The 20,978-nt window shown below is 42.3% G+C and overlaps 1 protein-coding gene across 2 annotated transcripts in view; it reads left to right on the top strand.

Moving 5' to 3' along the window:
• Positions 1–857: 857 nt before the first annotated feature.
• Positions 858–20,978, top strand: part of BTBD7 (BTB domain containing 7) — a 55,794-nt gene continuing 35,673 nt past the window's right edge. For both annotated transcript variants that reach the window (XM_084288553.1, XM_084288552.1), the window contains exons 1-2: positions 858–973; positions 19,708–19,893. In XM_084288553.1, the coding sequence (XP_084144679.1) occupies positions 19,812–19,893 (82 nt within the window). In that variant the 5' untranslated portion in view covers positions 858–973; positions 19,708–19,811. The remainder of the gene's footprint in view (positions 974–19,707; positions 19,894–20,978) is intronic.

Genomic DNA, 20,978 nt, shown 5'->3' with positions numbered 1-20,978 from the left:
ATTTTACAGGTATAGTGGCTGATTATTTTTTTAATCCTCAATACATTTTTTTCTAGACACACCTTTCTTCAAAGAAAATATAGCAGGAATGGTACCAGCAGTAATGGAAAAAGCTACAAACCTTTTTACTACTGACACCTACTTTCACCCTGATGTGTGAAATATTAATTAACAAACGTAGAGGTAAATGGAAGGGGGAAGGTGCTGCGGGTTTATTTCCAGGTGAAGATTGTACATTTTATTTTGAAAAATAAAGCTGGAATCTGATTGTTGCCTGCCTGTAACAAGCTCAAAGGGGGTTGGAAAAACAAGGAGCTAAGCTTATTCTTGCTATAAGCAGCTTAAGGAAGTCTCGAGGACAAAGAGCGTGTGCTGACAGACCACCCCCATGGCAGACACTTGTGCACCTGGTACAACGAGTGAACGAGCCCTGTCGCACGAAACAAGCAACATTTGAGGCTCAGGAGGGGACGAGCTGCCGGGGGGGGACCCCGAGCAGTGCCGGGCCGCGCTGCCCACCCTCCATTTTGCTGACAGGAGGACGAGCCCCCCCAACCTGGGCTGACTGGAACCTGCAACAAATCCCAGAAAAACGCCTTCTGGGGGGCTTCCGTGGGCCTCTACCCCTTAAATGCGATCTCCCCGTCGGCAACGAGTGCCACGAAGCACCACGGCCCTCCCCAGCCCCGGCCGTGATGGGGAGGACACCGACCGCCTCCCCGCCGCCCGGCCCCGCCGCCCGCCGCCATGCCGGGCGCCCCTCAGGCGCTGCCCGCCCCCTCCCCGCGCACCACGTGGCCCGGGCTCCGCATCGCCGCCGCGCATGCGCCGTGCCCGCTGCCCCTGCCCGGCCCAGGCTGGGGCTCCGGCGCAAAATGGCGGCGGCCGGAGCGGGGCCGGGAGGGAGCGGGCGACGCTGAGCGGGCGGCATGGCGGCGGCGGGCCTGGCGGCGGCGGCGGGCGGCTGCCGGAGGTGAGGCGCCGCGGGGAGCCGGGCCGGGAGCGGAGGGGGCAGGCCGAGCGCGATACGCGGTGGGAAACGGGAGGGGGCGACGCCGCCGCTGCTGCCGCCCCCGCGGTGGGGCTGCGGGGACCGGGCGCTGGCGGTGCCCCGGGGCGGGGGGCGCCCCGCGGGGCCTCCGGGGCGGGGCTGCTCGCGGCCGGCCCCGGCCCGCAGGCTCCGGCCGGAACCTCCCGGCCCCCGCCGGCTTCGCCCCGGGCACCTCGCAGCGAGCCCGTGCCCGCTGCTGGCCCCCGGAGCCGGCCGCAGCTCGGGGTGCGGGGTGCGGGCTCGCCCCCGGCCCGGCGCCTGTCCCCGAGGGGCTCCCGGGTGTCCTCGGGGGGTGCCCGTGGGGAGCCTCTGGAAGGTTCCCGCTGCCCCCGGGGCGCTGTCGCGGCTCCGCTCGCTCGCCCCTGCCGCCTCCGCTGAGGCCGTGGGGAGAGGATGGCACGCGAGTGAGCCGCCAGCATGAAACGCGACAGTAAGGCGATAAAATGCTCGGTGAGCGTGAGACGAGCGCCCGCTTTGTCTGTGTGAGAACTTAGCCCGGGGGACACAGCATCGCTTGGGGTTTTGCTCCAGACCAGAGTAAGGTAACACGCGAAGCTGGAGTGCTTGGCAGATACGCCGCGAGATGCGGTCACCTCAGGTTTTACCACATATCGCGTGCTCTGCTTTCATTTAGAAGGGAGAAAATAAAAATAGAAACTTGGATATCAAACTCGTAGTGCTCATAACTTTTCTGAGGCACTGCGAAGCCTGATGACTTAAAGCTTTAGTGTTTTTGTCTGAAAGATATTAGGGAAGAGGATTATTCTTCTGAGATTCTCCTCATGTTTCAAACGTAACCCTTGGACCACTGTCTCTGCGTTAGTGTGCTTTGTGCGGGGAAGGGAATTCCTTTTCAGATCCAGCGCCTCTATATTACTTTCTATTTCAACCTTGTGATTAAGAAAGCAATATAAATCTTCTCCGTTCTCCCCTCCACCCCTTGTTGACTAAGAGTCCAGTGCCAACATATCGAAATTAATTCTGTAGGGATTTATTTTTGAGTATGTGGAACAAGTGTCTTTTATTTAGCAGTGCACAGACTCTGTGGACTGCGTGATTTACAAGGCAAGGTCAGAGTGTGTGTTCGGTAAAATTATTGAGTGAAGATAATGTGTGGTGAAGCTATGGCTTGTGCTGTTCTCCCCATTCATGGAGTAATTTAATTCTTACTCCTCTCAGTTGATGGACAACAGTGTAGCTAATCCATTTAAGAACTTGCTACTGTGCTGCACCAAATAATGTTGTATGAACATCGGCACCAGCTCGTGCTTATATGTAAATGTCTGGTGATGGTCTTAATGAACAAGGCTTGTGTGTTCAGTCCTGACGTTAAGCTGCCAGTTGCTGTCTGTCTTTATTCAGATTAGTGAGACTTGTATAGCTGAACCACATACAGGTAGTCTGAGAAATAGAGGTAAATATTTCACACAATGTACAGTCAGTGTTTGTTCCTGTTCATCGGAATTGCGGGGGGTGGGGGGGGGAGGGGTGTTGGAGGTACCAAATCCTTCATGTTTTGAAGCATTGTTTTACTTGCTTTCAAACTTTAGCCAGTATATAAATGGGTTTGACTCTCTAATCTAATTTTGTATGTTTAAACATAGAAGGAGCACCAACACGAGTCATCTTGGATCATTGTTTTGTGGCATTATCATAATTGCTGGCTTCTTAAAATCCTTGTCTCCTAATAACATGAGCTTTCTTCGTATTTCCAGATTTCCTTGCTGAGTCATAGATACAGTAGTGTTGTAATGCTTATAGCTGGCATTGACTGATTTGCAGAGAGTCATACATGAAAGAACAGAATTATTTTTATAAGCGCTCCTGGAAGACTTGCATGGACTTGTCATTGTGATTTTTCTTCTGTTTTTTTTTTGAGCTTCTCAGACAAGTTCAAGACTTTGTATTGTGAAGGCATGTTGCTCATTCTTAAAATACAGTATAAAATGCTGTCTTTGCAGCCAGCTGTTGGAATGTAATTCAGTGGGGCTGTCAGAGCTTGATGAGTAGACTAACAAAATATTGAGTCTTTGTTTTGAAAGAGGTTTTTCAAGTTGCTGCATACGCGATGTCAGGTTTACACCTGTCACTGATGGTAATTAACCTAGAGGCTTGGACAACATCTTCCTCTGTCCTGCTTTGCAGGCTGCTTTGGTGCTGTGGTAGCTTGTGGTCCTACATGTGACTGTAGGAGGACATGTAACACCAGCCCTAGTCCTCCTGCCACATTGGTCTGGTCTCGATGTACTGGACTGTGTGCCAGGAAAGGGGACCGTCTTCTGATGCCTTGGCCACACAGTGATGGCTGAGGGGGTTCTGGCTGCCCTCCAGAGTCAAAAAGTTAGATGCATCAAAACATCCTATAGACACTCTGCATGGACTCCATGTAGTTCACATTAATCTAATGAAGGCTGTATAAAGATAAAATGAGAAATTCTGCTTAATAAGAAATAAAAGTGCTCTTAATACTGTTACTAAGAATCTGACTCCTCTTGTGGCAAATCTCAACTGAAAGTTTCTAGTTTCAGGGTTTTTTTGTATTTCTGAACGCATTTGCATGAATTTTAGTATCTGTTACAAGATCAATGGCTTGTACCACCTTCTGAAATAACAGGTCTGGAAAACCAGGTATACAAACTTTTTTAGTGTGTGTGGTGGAGAGTGGGAATCCTAGCTGAGATCTGGGTGTTAGATGAGCTTCCCGTGAGTCATATAATTGCCGTATCTCAGTTTCATTACCTAGCTTCTTTCAAGAATGAGGCTTGTCAGTGTATCTTTAAATCTTTGGGTAGAATTTACTATGGATTTTTAGAATATTGTTTCCTTTGTTGGCTTACCTCTATGCCTGAGCTATTATATGAAGGGACTGTAGATGCAAAGTTTGATGCTGGTCTTGCTTTTTGTGCCTATCCAGTCTGTCCTGCACATCTCCCAAGCAGGATGCCAGTTGTAATGATGCCTTCAGCATAATGAATGGCTGCTAGGAGGAGACCTGAAATCTTTGTGTGCTTTATGTAGAGAATGGCAGAACTTTGTGTTGGGGAGAATCAAAATGGGCAAGAAATGGTGGGAAGGAGTTGAGTAGCAGTGGTGGTGCATACCATGCTTTTTTTTGTGCCTTGCTGCCTGAAATTCCGTACAGCTTGAGCACCTTGTTTTCATCATGTTATTTGCTGTCTTTTTTTTGTTGTTGTTGTTTTTGTTTGTAGTGTTGATGCAAAGAGTTTACTGGAGCTAAGGGGATCTGAATTCTCTCATTTACCTGCCCTAGGGACTAGGGTGGAACACCTTTGTGCTCTATCAGGATGTTTGTGAGGTTCTGGACAGGTGTTTATTGGCAGAATTAGCTCAAAAGCTTGTTGTCCACAGCTGCTTTTTCCTGCTTCCCACGGAGTCTCCTCAGCTGTGTTGGTAAAGTTGTTTATATTGCTTCATTCTAACCATTGCAAGAAAGTGATCTGTCTGAAAAATAAACCGCTGAAACACAAAAAGGCTTCAGATAAGGTCTGAGATCTGGGTCATCGCATTACTATGGAAAGCTTGCTTGCCGGCACGGAATAGAGGCAAGGCCAGGTAGGTGAAAGGGATCCAGGGGTGGGACTGTGTTGCCTACAGTGTGTTGAGGTACACATGTAACTATATACTTAGTTAAATTTAAATCTGGTTTGATTACTCCATTGAGTGCAAGTGTTGCATGAAGCTGTATCAAACGACTGGTTGTGGACTTTAACAACTTAAAGAACTCGTGGGGCTTCCGGCGACTTCAGCTTGTTGGGGATTTTCTGAGGTTTGTCTGTGGGTTTAAGTTATTTCTGTAAATGGAAAATGGGAATTACCATGTTTTACCAGAGCGTTAAAAACCCCAAAATCTTTTAACAGCGGTCAAAACTGATTCAGAAACAATTCTCAGGAAGGCATGTGTGAGGGGGAGGTGGAGTGGGTAACGTTTGAGGGTAACACCTTCCTCAATCAGTTTCTAAGTCTGCAGGTCTTGCTTTATTTTTCAAACATGACATTCTAACACTGGCTCTTCTGTATGATTGTTTCGTAAGTCCTGTGTGATCTTTGTGCTCAAATCTTGTCTGAATTCTCACCGTGTGTTCTTTGTGACACCGGAACTTTGCTGTTCCAGTGAAGTTGTTCCTGTATTTGAAAGACTGATTATTATTTTTTTTTATTATTCTTTACTTTTCTTACCTATCATAGCCTGTTGCCAGTTCACTGCAATATAAAGGGTAGAACATAATTATTCTTTTTAAATCTCCCTTCAAGAATCTTTTCCTAGTGCTGCTATTAGTGCCACTCCCTATCTTCTTAAAGAACCTTTCTATTTCTGCTGACCTCTTTGATATGGGATTATTTCAGTGTACTAACTTGGGGCTTTTAAGACATCCTCTTCCTGCCACTCTGCATCACTTGAAATGTTCAGTGTTTTCCACTGGGAAGAGCTAGATCAAGCTAGTTAATGGCACATGAGATCTCTTTGGTTTGGAAGCCCTGTCCAAGATCTGTTAAAACTGTTACAGGATAATTCTAAAGCCAATTTACACTTCTACTGATAGTAACAATGGGTAGACTCAAAGGATTTGCTTGAACCAGCAATTTAATAAGTAACTGTTGCTTATCTCTTAGTTATGCATTTTATTTTGTGACACTGTACTTGCAGACGCTCTGTGATCAGTGGAGCTGCAAAATGTTGATGTGCACCGGTGTTGTCTTTTTGGTGGTGCTTGTTGCGTTTCTAACATCTATCTTTAGAATTTAGTTTGGATCAAAGAAGACAGCTTTCTCTCTGTCCAGTGCTGAGTCTCGAGTCAAAGTTTGGAATACAGGAAGCAAGAATCCTAATGTCTTATATGAAAGCATATCCTAATGAAGTTATGCTCATTTATATGCAAATAAAAGTTTTTTTGAGTGACTGGGTAGACCACTTTGCATTAGTATGAAAATGGAATGCTGCTTTGCTTATCATCTGCTACCCAAAGCATCAGTGCTGCACTGAAGTATGTAAAACACTTCAGTGATGGGTGGCTTATTCTAATTGCTTTATAAATAATTGGTATAAATGACTGAAGTTCCTTTTCATACCTTTTTCTTGACCCCAAAATTGGAAATGCTACTTGAGAGCTGAAGAAAAAGCCCTTTAAAATAACAAATCTAATCAGAAACTAATGAGATGATATTTTCTGGGCTTGTGCTGCCTTTTTCTTTATACTTCCTTGACTCTCCTACATTATTTTGTTCTCATGATGGCTCTTGATGTGAAGAAGAGAAAAAAGTTGTCCCTTGATTGCTGGAAAGGAGGAACTGGGGTTGCTGTGCATTTCATGATCCTTGACTTTCTGCTGCTGTGATCGTAGTGCTCATCTGTGTAGATTCTGTGGTGTTTAGTGGTGGGCTGTGCTGAAGTCCTTCATACAACTGGAGGCATTTAGGGGATTCATTGCATCTACTCAGAGGTTTGCTTTCTTAATATACATGGAAGGCTAACTACTTCTAAAGCTGTTCATTCATTTTAACTGAATGACCATAGCATCTCCCTTAGAGAAGAGGGAGGTATAGACATATACATAGTGAAATTTTCTATTCTTGTATTAAAAAAAACAACCACCTAATCAAGTATGGGAATACATTAAAGGTTGATGCCTTACACCTCAGTCTATCCTGTAATGGGCATCTCAGCTTCAGTTTTCTGAAGAAGAGAAATGCAATAACTGTAAAACCTCTAGAATGTGGGCGGAGGTGATCATCAAGCTAATAGGCTCATCGATTTCTTTAAAGTCATTCTAGTAATGAATGTGACTGAGAGAAATACAACCAAATTGCTTATGCTTGCATTTTAAGTCGAAGCTACTTCTGTCAGCTTGTAATGAGGTACTTGTAGGATGTTTTTGAGATGGGTTGTTTATTGTACTTCAGACACTAGCATGGCAGAAAATTGCTAAGTTGACAAAATGCACACTCAAGACAGGAAGTTTTTGTTATTCAGCGTAGTGATGGCCTTGATGCTGAAGAAGGAAGAATCTCTAAGCCATGTCAGTACTCCTCACATCCTGTGAGGCTACACTCGTTAATGGTGAACTGGATATAGGTAAGCACCGTAGTGTCTACAAAGGAATGTATAGGATATAAGAGGATGAGGAGCTGCTGGTCAATGTCTTTGTAAGTCTGCCCCCAGTATACTAGGTATCTCTCTCTCTTTGTAATTTATTTTCATAAATGGCTTGGGGATTTAATTTATCTACGTATTGGTTAAGAATGTGTTTACTGCCTCAGATTATCTAATTCCAAACTTGGCCAACTGTTTTTTCTAAATAAAACTTAAGGGAACAATTCTCACTCTTTTTTTTAAAAAGAAACATGATTTGGATCAGAAAGTACCTACTGTTTCTTACTTGATCATTAAAATCTCTGTAGGTTTTAGTCCTCTATTAAACACTGCTGGAAACATGCATTTGGACTTGAAATACCAAAATACGTTTTTAGCATTGTAAAGCTGTCATACAATATAAGATTATCCCCTCTGCATTAGTGCTTTGTAGTTCTAGACATAAAATTGAAGACTTGGTGACTCTTAGTAAAGTGACTCATGTGTTTCTGCACCTGTTTCTTTAAGTAATTGAATTTAAACAAGTTCTTTGCTGTAACCTGGACTCTTACTATTTTAAGTCATTTTTCGGGCTTAAACTACAAGACTTCTGAGAATAGCGATGCTAAGAAATACAGTCCTAAATGAAACTTCCTAAAGGATCTTCCCATGCCACTTGGGGCTTTTCCATTTTACGGAAAATACAGTTAGCTTTGCCTTGTTGTATGTTTCTCCAGGCCCTTGAGTTTCCTTGAGAATATATAAAATAATTCCGTTAGTGTGCAAGGGGGAAGTAGACAGTTGATGAGTGGTCATCTGGGTACAGAGGGAAGTGAGAGTGCTTTTTTTCTGGCAATATTGACTTTTTTTCATATACTGATGAAATCCTCAAATATTGGAAGAATGGAAGGAGGTTTGGTAAATGTAGCATGCACTGGCAAAGGCTCCTCTTCCTGTATTTTTCACTTCGAATGTGAAGGAAAGCTGTGGATAGGGGTAGATAAGCAAACTTGGGTATAAAATGAGATTAACAGGTTGTTTTAATGAAAAGCCTCCTCTACTCTAGGAGATACAATCTAAAAGTACAATATTTAATACAATTTAAAAATTTTGCTTTCATTCTAAAACATTTCTTTGATTTCTTATGAAAATGTTTTCAGATGTTCTTGATCAGCTGAAAAATTTTTAAAGCCTTGTGAAAGGAGAGAGAAGAGTTAAGGCTTATCAGCAGTCTGCTCAAAGGGCAGATTTGCTTTAGCAAATAGTTAAACAGAAAACACCCAGCAAGGTCTCAAAACTGCTATCTTGATGTCTGTATATATGAGGTGTGTGTGGATATTGCTAAACTTATTAAATGTGTAAATGATTGGTGGATCCATTTTTAGGAACTAACATCAACACATGTATAGCTCCTTTGACTCTTCTGTAAAACCTGCATGTTCACGTTACAGGACAAAAAATGACTGCTTTAGAAATGCAGAGAGCTCATAGGAAATCTGGAAGACATAACTTCCTCTTCTTGCCAAGGGGAAAATGTAAACAAAGATCCGGCTTAATTGCAGGCTAACTACTAGACTGGTTTTCTGACTAAGCCTTTCCTTTAATTGATTGCTTTTATCGTAGAGAAAGTATTTACTGTTCCATTTGAAATAGGTTTCTGTATTTTTGGGGAAAAACACATCAAATTCTGTGGGCATTTAGTTCTGGCTATGGTGGCTGTCATGGAATCTAAGTGTAGGCACTAAAAGGTTTGGTGTAAATTCTGAGGAATTTGGTAGTTTGTGGAAGACTATGAAATTGCTTGTGAGGAGAGGCACTGCAATACTGTCTTTTGTTACTGTGCATGCTCTTAAAATGTCTGTCTACAAACAGCTGAAATCTTTGAAGTGTGCTGCATAGGAAGATTTCTTGGCATCAGACGTTATGATATAAATGCTAGCTGTTGAAGCCAGCATGGCTTTTAAAACTTTCCTCTCACAGAAAACCCCAACGAAAGGAGAAATCTTCTAAATAAGTATTTAAAATCTTATGTACAGCAATAACTGATCTGGAAAACATACATAAGATCACCACAAGCGGTGTTTTTATACTTCAAAATTAAAAGTAATTAAAAAAAAATACTGGGGGGGGGGGGGTATCTTGTGTGTTTGACCTGGAATATCACAGAATCATATCAGACTCCCTCAGGGCAGTGATGGTCCATAACCAGTTGACAAGCTCTCAAATGAGCCAATTATATAAATACTGTGTACACTGACCTCCAGTTCAGTTTTGTATTGCTGCCTGCTTCAATGTGTAGCCTAGAACTGAAAGAATCTGAGGTGGGCTGTGAAGGGGTAGGGGATATACTAGCAGCAGAGCCTGAGCTTCAGAATTGCCCAAGGAGGGAGGATTCATCTGTGTGGTGGGGCCAGGCTAGAGAGACTAGTTGAGGCTGAGCCCGAGGTGAGAGGGAATTAAATTGGTGACTGCGAGGATCTAGTTCTGCGAAGCTGTGAGGCAGGGCAATAGCACGTCTGCTCTCCACATCCACAGCTACGTGTTCCCCTTCCAGTGGCAGCTGACTGTCGGCCCAACCGGCCCAACTCCCTTTTTCCTCCGTTGCCTGCCGCCCCCTCCAGCCGTTGTGTGGCGGATCAGCCATCTGAAACGAGCTGTGGGGTGATCACCTCATCTCTGGGTGAGGGAAGTGGGGAAACCACTTGGCTGGAGCAGAGGAGTGAGGGGATGGTACAGCTCCTTGTTAGTTTGACTTCAGCGGTGGTGTTGGATTGTCCAGATGTATCTGTCAAGAGCTGACGGGCGGGGAGCCTTGCCTATACAGCTAGCTTCTCCCCGTCAGCAGCTTGCCGGTTGGAGGAGAACATACAGGCTTGTCTTTTTTTCTCTTTCTCCACATGACTAATACTGAGGTGTGTGTATTCTGTGACAACAAACTTAAAATCTTCCAGGCCTTCAAAAAGCAACCCCTGTACCCCTCAGTGTGAACATCTTCACTCGCAGTGGCTGCTGTCTGAGGGGCTGCTAACAAAGGCCTAGCTGAGGCGAGGAGCAAACTGTACAAGCACAGAACAAAAGTAGTACAGGCCGAAAGAGAAGCTGTGGGTCAGCTCACTGGGTATTGTGACAGCTCGCAAGTGAAGTCCTTGTGGTAGCTGGCACTACATACATCGCCTGTTTCTGCTAGGACTGCCCTTTGTGTGAGGACAACTTGCAGGGAATCTTTTTCCTACTTCTAATTTCTTACGAGCTCTATAGAAAAACTACTGCATTGTAAGAGGGTTTTTGTAACTACTCTCGTTAAGATGTTTAAATTCAGTGACAGATGACTGAATGGGGACAAGGCAGTGCTACCCTTTAAAGGCAGAGCTGCTTGCAGCCGCACCAGAGGATCAGGTAAAAACAAACAAGGTCCTGTCGGTCCCTGATAATGGGGTTGTTCTGGGGCTTCACGAGTGTTTGCTGCAGTGTAAGGGGGGCAGCTCTGCCGTAGGAATGAGTGCATGGGACTGGGAATGTTTATTTGTGAAGGCCAGGCCAACTGACTGTTAGTCAAACCATACGTCATGTTTGGCTGTGGGGAGTGAGCAGCCTTTTGGCTACTTCTTGCTGTTCTTCCCCCTCTGACATTCCCTTGGTTGGTCACCAAACTGGTGGGGGAACCAGCTGCAGCGGAGAGAGCTCCTGCAGAAGAGGTTTCCCTGGCTTCGTTGGTGACAAAATGGAGGAGCTTCATGAAGAGGGCAATAGGAGCTGAGGTGAGCGCCAATGAGGAAACGTGGAACCACAGTGCCAGTGAGACAGCTTTTTGTTTTTTTACATATACCAAATTGTATGTTTTGAATCAAGATTGGAACTATTCCGGTTGCATCTAAGACTCATCGTGGCTTGTGACTATTATTGTAGAAATTCATTGTAAACTGTAGCTTCAATGTCAGTTTGATTTGATTTTTTTTTTTTAATTTTTGTTGTTTTCCCTTGTTCAGGAAAGGATTTTTTTTTTTTATAAAATACCTGCTGTGTCTCATGAAGTGGACTGGACTAGATTACCTTTTGAGTTCTTTACTGTTTTTTTTCTGTGTTCCAGCTTTTGTATTGTAAATAGGTAGATCCATTTGCCCTGAAGGCATAAGATTATGCTAGCAAGTGGTACTTCAAACTTTTCTTGTATCAAAGAGCAGAGGCTGCACAGGTCAAGTATGTTGTTGCGTGAGGAGAAAAGGATGCACGGGGAGGATGCTTTTTAGAACTGAATGAATGGTGGTGTATTAAGAAGGATGTAGAGAAAAATGTTTTGAATATATGGCAATACTGGTAATGGCTTTTCTGGCCACAGGAGGAGGTTTTCAGTGGAAGTAATTGAGTTCCATGTTGTCCTGTCACCAAGCATCTCATAGGGCCATGTGCAGAAAGGAGGAGGATTATGCAGAGACACTGAGGTAATGAGGAATGATGTTGGTAATGGCTATGAGCAACAGAAATACCGCAAGATGAAGTTGTTCCTGATGCAGTGGCTGACTGGCAGGATGATGTGTCAGTTGCAGCCGGAGACTGTAGAGATCAGTGAACAGAGTACATCCATGTAGGAAGGCCAATCAGTATGTGGTCCAAGATTTTTAGTGTGCTTCAACACTGTGATGCTGGGGTTAGTGTTTGGAAAAACCCCAAGTAGTGTCATCACCAGACTTCTACCTTTCCTGTTAAGACTGTGGTAGTTAATAAGGAAGCTGAGCATCAAAATGATGCTGTTCTTGAAGGTGAAATGAAAATGACAAATTTTGAGAGATGATGGATGATGCTTCTTGTTATATCAAAGCAGGTAGGTGCAGAGCATGGTATTTCAGATTGCCTTACTACTAACTTTTAATGTACTCTCAGAGGAAGTATGTTCTTAGAGGAAATGTAGTGAATGTAAACTCTGTGCTGGATTTAAAAGCACTATTGTGTACAGGAAGCTCTGAGATCCTAATTCAGAGTAAATGGCTCTCTGTGAAATAATTGGGCCTGGAGAAAAGGGAAAACATCTCTGGAATGAGGAGACAGTAGGGTATATCCCACTGAGATGGTACCTGATGTGAGAAAGCAGCGGTGCTAAAATCCAGAGACAAATCTTCCATATGGTTGGGGTTTGAGCCAAGATTTCCCTGTCTTAGTAGACTTGCTAATGTAAAACAGCATCTTGTGTTGTAGCTGGGTCACAGCTCGAGCAAGAGGAGGAGTTCCCTCTCTGGATGAAACAAGGATCTTTACGGGGATGTCTCAAAACATAGAATAGAACCATGTGAATTGTGGAAACCACACAGGCTTCCATTCCTCACAAAAATACCAACCCTGTTGACAGACAGGCTACTTGAATAAAAAGGCTTTGAAATGCACTGCATAAAGGTTCTTACTTTTGCTCCACTGCTACTCTTTCTTTAGAGGAAGAAAAGACGCTGCCTGAGCGCATGACTGAGGGCACCTTTCATGTGTACTGCTGCACTACAGGACAGGCAGGCCCACAGGGAGTGGGAAGCGGTCTTCCAAGGCAGGTTCAGTCCCAGTCTCTGAAGCTGGATTTAGCTGAAAGTTAAGTTGCTGCCTGGCAAGGTAACTGAATCTTGTCCAGAACTTCAATACAATTAAAGCTTGCTATATATTTTTTTATTTAAAATGTCTGATCCATTCTTTGAGATACTTTGCAAGTAATTTGGAGGTTCCTCTTTCTGTCTTAAACTACTGAATATGTTCACAACATGTTTATTACACCAAACAGGACTTCCTTTTCTTTTAAAACAAAAACAACAAAAAGCAAACGTTTCTATTTCCTTAGAATAAATCTGAAAAACGTTTGCACTCCTCAAAATAAAATGCAATATTATGTCAATGTAACATGCAGTTATTCTAGATGGGCTAAAATGAGTTACTCTCATTTTTTCCCTGTAAATAGGCATGTTCATACCTAATTATTCTGTTCAGTGATATTGATAAAGATTCAGTGGATAGGATTTCTCTGATATTCTTGCAAGGTAGTTCTAATGATGCTTTGTGTCTGAATCACATTCATGTTCATTTCAAGTGAACTTCTAAAAGTGGAAAATCATTGAAGAATACAAGCAGTTACTTCATATCAAGAGGCAGTAAGCAACTTCTTGCTGATTTTGCTAAAAGTGGTCTTTTGAATTAAACTTCGGGAGCATTAGTTACGTCTGTCATGTGAGTATCATCAATCAGACTTGTGGTAAACTAGTAGGTGCTTGCACCCAGCTGGAAGGATCAGTGATACGTAGAGATCAAGGTTCATATTTCAGTACATAAAAATATTTAAGTTGCTTGGGAGGAATTTCTTGTTCCTTGTGGCATTGTACTGTTGTAATTCAATTACTGCATTTTATCTCTAAGTGGTATATAAAGATAGGTATATTTAGGGGAATATAAAGATGTTTAAGTCCAGCACCTCTTCATCATGGTTAGTGGTTCAGCCAGTCACTACCCACAGGTGACATTACTTAGTTGCTTCTGGGATGTGACACGTTCACACTGCTCTGAATTGCTTTGCTGATCATAACAAGCCTACTTTGAACATCGTTTGCAAGACAGTACTGAAGAGATAGCGTTTTCTGTACTTTCTATCTTTTCAACTGCCTGAATACTTCTCAGTGTTTTCATTTTTTTCTAAGGTATGCATATCTTCAAGGCTACATGCCTCCATACCTGATTTGAATATAGTTCTTTTAACTTTCACTTTGATTCCCCAGAGGATGTGTTGAAAAGTAGTACAGGTTATATTATTTTTTCTAAAGCTCAGCCCTGTGGGTCTCAATAGGCCTAGAAATAAAAGGCCAGGATTACTGTGGGTTTTTTGCCTCCTTCACTTTAAAATGTCTTCTTTTTTTAATGGGCAAGTATAGTACTTTATGAAAAAGAGAATGTTTTGAAATTCACGCTTAACTTCAGAAAAGTGTTCTTTGTGGTAGCTGGAACACGTGATCTGAAGCAAAGAACCAACCAATGCAGTCACTGTCATGGTCTCGTTGTATCTTGCCCTTTTGTGCTTGGAACTGCTGACAGGGCTTAAGGTCTGGTGTTTTGCTTATAGTTGTGTTTTGTTGTGTTTTTTTGTTTTTTTTTTTCCCCCATGCAGTAAATAATGAAATAAGCTTTTTTTTTTTTAGATTGAAATCATGTAGAACATTATTAATTCCTCACTTTTGTACAGTCCTAATCCAAACTAGAAACTTCCAGATGTATTAGCTACAACTCCAAGCAGAAACAAGCAACTTCTTCTTCATGCTGAAGTGCTGGTCCCAGTTGCTGGCTGGTAATTCCGGTAGTGATGCGATGTAATAACCGTTGTGGCCAAGGCTGTGTTTGGAGCCTCCCCAGGTGGACGGGAGCAGTAGAACCGTGCTGCTGGATATGGGGTTGTCGTGGTGCTCCTGAGCGTGACTCAGTGCTCAGTGCCCATTGCCAGCCTGCTGTGCTGCGTCTGGAGGCAGGTTCAGGCATGCTGGTGAACGCAGGCCCTTGCCACTGTCCCCACAGGTGTTTCTGCTTATTTTTATAACATTAAATAAGTAACTAAAAGTTTATTATTGCTAAAATTTAATTGAAGTTCGTTCTTAATGGGATTTGCCATTTTAGTTGGTGTGTGCTTGGGTTGGTTAGTTGCATTTTGTGCAAAAACAAACCTGTTTGCTGCTGGATGTTGTCATCTCCTCTAATGTCCTTTCTGCTTCCTTGCTGCTCGAAGGGAACTGTTGGGGCAAAAGAGCAAAGCAGTCTTTGGCTAAATGAAGATGTAAATAAATATGAATAAGGTATGTTTGTATTGTCCATTACTGACAGTAAATCTCAAATGTGTGAAGCACAGTATAAAACCTGAAAAATAATGATGGTACAAGTATGTACGTATGCTTGATACGATTTCTTAATTTTTTTCCTAGTATTATGCTGTTTCACAATCCTGTGGCAACAACTGCAGAAGAAATACAAAAAGGTCTTTAAGGTTTTTTTTGGTGGTGTGGGAGGATATTTTGGGTGTAGAATGTGTTGTAATGCTCCCCACCTTGCCCTTTAGTCCAATGGGATCTAATTAATATACAGAAACATTTATGAAAGCTTTGTATTGAGTGATAACTATAAGCAACGTGTCACTGTTAGCCAAAGTCCATTTTGTACGTAGATTTTTGTTAAACCAAAATTCCCAATCCAGGAATTTTTGGCTGTCATCCCAGGTACCTCAGATGTAAATCCTTTTAGGTTCTTAAAATCTTAAGTTCAGTTTGCAAGTTTTGTGAAGAGTGAAGAACTTAATTCAGGTACTAAGACTTAATTAGATTTATGGTTTGTGTGTGTGTGTGTGTTGTTTGTTTTTTTTTTTTGTTTTTCTCTAAGTATTGGTTTAATCTGGAAGTCACGTCTGTGTTTTCAGTAGCATTTGAAGTAATTCTGGCTCCTAAAGCTTTCTGGCTTCATATAACACAGTTCATCTACTATTTACTGCATTGCAGGCTGTGTTTTTTTTGTTTTGTTTTTTTTTTTTGAACGAGAACTTCAACATAGTTTAACTTTTTTCTGTGTACACATATACAGAAAAACAATGCACATCTGTTTGTGTGTCACTGTTCTCAACAAGAGATCCTGTTTCAGTAGGTCAGCAGATCTTGAGTTTAGCCTTGGTAATGTGTGCGTTCACATGGATGTGAACTGGACCACGCAAGAAGTTCACACGAAAGTAGTTCTTAAAAAATAAATCAGGACTGTATTCTGAGACTAAAATTAGATTTAATTGTTTAGTTAAGCTGAAATAGGAAGCTTTTGGTATTCAAGATAATATCTGCAAGGAAAGATGAAATCTTTCCTTTGGCAGCTAAGTATCTAATTACTTGGCATTGTGTCTTTGTTTTTCATTAATTTTCTTCTGCAGTGCTCTTTAACTATGGGGAAGAAGCATTCTTGATTTGGCACATAGCTCAGCATGCAATCTGTATGTTCACACGGGGCTCAGCAGGTACATGCGAGAGTGATTTCTGTGCCGGTAGGCCGGGTTTAGTGTGGAGGCTGAAGTGCGTGCCGGGGGAGGGAAAGAAACTCTCCTGTATGCACAAGTGGTACAAGAAGTATGCCTTGCTGGCAGAAAAGGTGCAGCCCTGACTCTAGTCACTGAGTTCCCTGAAGCTCTTTCTTTTTCTACCTGTCCTGGTGCAGGTGCTTGTGTGATGCCATAAGGAGCCAACTGGTAACTGAGACTGTTTAAAAACAGAACATTTTGTCAAGGTTGCTTTTAATGCATGGATCAGTATTCTTGCTCACTGAATATCTGAGGCAGAACAAATAAGGGAGAGAAAGTGGATTTGAGGATGAAGGCCAGAAGGCAGGGCTTCCTCCAGGACAGTCCTCATAGTTGCCAGCTTAAGTTGTTTGGGTTGTGGGTTATGCAGTGTTACCTTGTAACATCTAGAAATGTAATACAAGTTCAAAGACTACATTTTCAAGTGATACACAACATTAAGGAGAGTAGTGGTATCAACTATGATCAGGTTTGAGCCATGGGGCACAACGTACCCTGTAACTAACTGGAATGTTTGAATTTGAGATGCAAAATACCCTCAGAATGTCTGTTACCGTCCACTTGACCACTCGGTGCATGGTTAAATTAGAAAGGACACACAAATTGTGACATACGTGAATGGACAGAGTGGCTGACCATAGAGCCTGTTCTGCTTAAATGCATTGAACTTCACTGAAATGGCATATAGTTTATATACATTTATTTTTATATATATAGCTTTAATGACACTTTTTTTTTTTTTTTTTTACATTGGCCTATGTTTTGCAAAATTACTTGTTACATATTTTATGTTTAGTGAGTGAATTCATTCTGCACGGTATTCACTTGGGTTTAATGTGTAACAATGCTTTTGTGCCTTTTAATTAAATTATATATCAGACATTTCATGAGCTTTTTAAAATTTTCACAATCTTTTGTGTTTTGTAAATTCAGACAGTGAATATCTAATGCATTGGATTATTGCATAGACTCCTTGATCATGTTCCTTACCCATCTTCTGGGGCACGGTTCTTGCCAAACGGAAGAAGATGTGAGGTATTAACTTCAAACCTGAGTCTCAGGCTACTCTTTTTCCCATGCCAGGAAGAATTGTGAAGTATTAGTTGGCATCTAATGGATGAGTTAACGCATTGCAACTGAACACAGAAGCAGAAAGTAGAATAGCAATGACGTTTTTCCAGGACTCAGTCCAAATGAACTAAGTCCAATTTTCCCAGAGAAAAGGGAAGTTGTTGGGATATCTACCCAGGATGCTGGCTATTATTTGTGATACAGTTGCCTTTCAGTTTGAATTCCGACTCTTATTGCTTGTACTAAATGTAACTAATTCCGTATAGAAAAGGATGTAAAATCTATGCACCACAGCCTGTAGGTACACAGATCAATAGAAGCGTCACTTCTGATGGAAGTTTTTTTACTGTGGTTTTCCTTAAGTCCGTGGAGATTTTCTTGTATGAAGAAGAGGTCTGCATCCATATGGGTATGGTTATCCTAGAATAACTAGCTTATTTTTATGTACGGGTGGTGGTGGGGGAGAACATTGCATAAGACTGAACTAATCCAACAGCTTGTGTTTGCGGAGATTTGCTGGCGTTAGCAGGTGTGATGCTGCCCGTTCTGTGCACGCTCTGGTTCGTGTTTCATACTGAGCAGGCTTATCTCACCACACAAGCAAAATTTTTTTATTTTTCCATTTCCTGACCTGTGGTGAATCTGCATAGAGACAAGGTTGAGAAAAGCACCAGCTTACAAGCACTCGAGGAGACTGGCACCTAGCTGGAGAGGGCAGGCACGGCAGCTCCCCCTTTCTGTGTCCTTGAGCCTGCAGACGGGCTGCACTTGGCATACGCAATGCCAGTAAAGCTGCTGTGTTGTTGTGGTGGTCTTCTGCCTTTGCAGAAGTTGGCTAGGTATAACAGCCTGCAGTTTTGTGAGGCAGACCTGGGCTGTAAGCCCTTCATGGTAGGGATTCTGCCCGTATGAAATGTCTACTGCGAGGTGTTGTGGTTCCTTTCTGCAAGCACCCAATGGGCACAGAAATACCAGATGGCCTGCTTTGAGGGACCTTGTTCTGTGGCATCAGACAGCTGAAAAGCACACATCCTCTTCGTAATGCTTCAGTGCCGTGCCAGTGTCTCACCTCTTCACGTTGCTACATCTCTAAGCCAGGTTTCCAAACCTGGCTCTGCTCTTCTTCCTCGTGTAAGCAGCCCTTGTATGTTGCGACACTTGTTTTTTGTTTTTGCCCCCTCCCCCCCCCCCCCCCATCCGTATGCCTACAGTAATCTGCAGCCTCTCACTTTCTGCTCCCCGAGATGGATCCGTTTTGCATGCTGAGTTTGTGACTAAGAAGCCAGGTGTGTGTGTGTCTAGCTAGGATCATATCTCGCCTCTGCAGCATCATGATAACTCACACTTCTAAACTCATGCCAGAAATACAGATTATTAAAGCAGGGAAAAGAGACCAGGTGCTGCAACTTCCTTGAAACACATACTCTTGTGTGGTACTCAGTTGTTCGATCTGGCATGCCAGAGTTGCCCTGAGAAAGGGGATAAGGTTGGTAGCATACGGTAAGTGTAATTACACCTGGACCAGCCTGGTGGAATTTAGTTACATGTTCACAATATTAAATCTGAACCGAATTGAGTCTAAAAAATTCTGAGGATAGACTTTACTTTTGTGATGTTCTTTCTGACCTGTCCATCTGTTTGTGTTCTTGATGGGGGTGCACATGCTCAGTTGACTAAAAAGGAGCTTTTACTGTGGTAACTCTCACTATGCACACTATGCAGGATTAATATTTTAACACTGTTAAAATAAAAATAAATTAGAAAATGCTTGTTTGTATGGATGTATGTATGATGAAGGTCCTTGATCAGGTTTCTTCAGAACTGACTTCTAAAATGTTTTCAAATGCCTAATAAAGAGTAGATTAAATTTTGGGTTTGTTATAAATGTTCATTTAGGTAATGAATATATGCCTTATTTTGACTATTAAAGACATACTTCTAAGCACTAGCCCCAACTTGAAAAGTAGAACTGAATGAGCAGTACACAGCTGGTGTGAAATCAGAATGCAGCTGAAAGCAGTTATGATGGTACAACCTTCAACAAATTGGCTTATTCTGCTTTCCCAGTCATTGTAATTCAATTAGGGATGTTTATAACAATGTGTGAATGCATCAGTGTGCATGTAAAGTCTTTCTTGGCATACCTAAAGGAGCAGATCTAGCCTAGTCTAGACCATCCCTGCTTGAAGACTTCTGAGCTTGCTAACCATCCTGTTCCTTGTTGCAGTTTATCATACTGAATTGTGAATGCCTTGGACATTACAGATTTCAGGAACAATGTTTTTTGATCTTGGTTTAATCCTTCAAGCAGAAAGTTGCGTTTAAAAAGAAGACCTCAAACATGTTCTAGAAACACCGCGTGCTGGAGATCGAGTTTGTTCTAAATCATGTAATACATATGAAAAACAAATGTTAAAGTAACTTATTGGTGTTCTTGCTTTCCAGAAATGGAGGAACAGAATGCTGGGTCTGGGATTGAAGATTTATAAAGGATTATGGGATTATACATTGAAGAGCCAGCAGGCGGAATGCCTGAGTGACTGAAGAAAATGGGTGCTAATGCATCTAACTACCCTCACTCATGTTCCCCAAGGGTAGGGGGAAATTCACAGGCACAACAGACGTTCATAGGTAAGTCTCTTCGGTTATCTTGTTGCTTATGTAGATGGCTCGCTGGATTGTATATACGCTGGATTTGAATTCTTTGCAGTAATATTATGCCTAGTTTCTATTTTCTAGGTCATCAGTTTGAGTCTGTTCAAGCTCAATAGTGCATAAAATTTGGTACTGTCCAATATCTGCTTGGCATACATATGCAATGAGTTGATCTGCCAGTTGCTAGTAAACAGATGCCAGGTTATTTATCAAAATAAAAAGTGTTTTTTGATAATTCAGCCATATACGCTAGCTCTCACTGTTTGAGGAGCAGTTGCTATCTGAAAATAGTATTTACCATTTTGCACTCTTCCTCGGGTTTTCAGTGAAACAGTGTTAGAGCGCAGAACACTCCTGATCATCAGTACTCCTTGTAGTATTGGCACTGTGTCTGTAGGAGAGTGAATTACTTCCTCATTGCCAGAAAGGTTATCTCTACTAATAAACCTGTTCAAGTAACAAGCAGTCTGGAAGATAACTTCTCCTTATGCCGTTTTCCTGTTTCTGCAAATTGGGGTGAGGAGAGGGGAGTTACTTCTGGTTTAGAATACTGTTAGGACAATAAAGTACCTCGCTTAAGTAGAAACTTGAGTAGATGTGCTCTTAAACTACCTTCTCATCCCAGCCATAACTGGGGCAGGTAGCAACTTTATATTCTTTTCAGTCTAGCAGAAAAAGACCTCAGTGGAGATCTAAGTACTGTCACACTATAAATAATAATTATGTGATGAATCTAAAAGAAGACACTACTTCAGAAGATAATCTAGTTTAGAAAAAACAACACCCTGACAGCCTGAAGAATGATCTTAGCAGTAAATAACATAAATACTTTATAAACACATTTCTTCTTTATGCCTTGGCTTGCAACAGTGAATAAGTAGCTAATGATATGCAGTGTTACTTCTATTTTTAATCACCACTGAAAGCGCAGTGGAATTCTTAGAGGAGAAGTAGGCTTGCTTTAGAATTATTCTTTATCTCAGCTTTTGTGACATTCCTAACTTATGGAGATCTGAGGAGAGGACAGCACACAAGTTCTTATATGTGAAAGTTTCTTCTCT

This window comes from Netta rufina, assembly GCF_964035555.1.
Source record: "Netta rufina genome assembly, chromosome: 5".
Lineage (NCBI taxonomy): Eukaryota > Metazoa > Chordata > Aves > Anseriformes > Anatidae > Netta > Netta rufina.
This window is presented reverse-complemented; position numbering and strand designations above follow the sequence as displayed.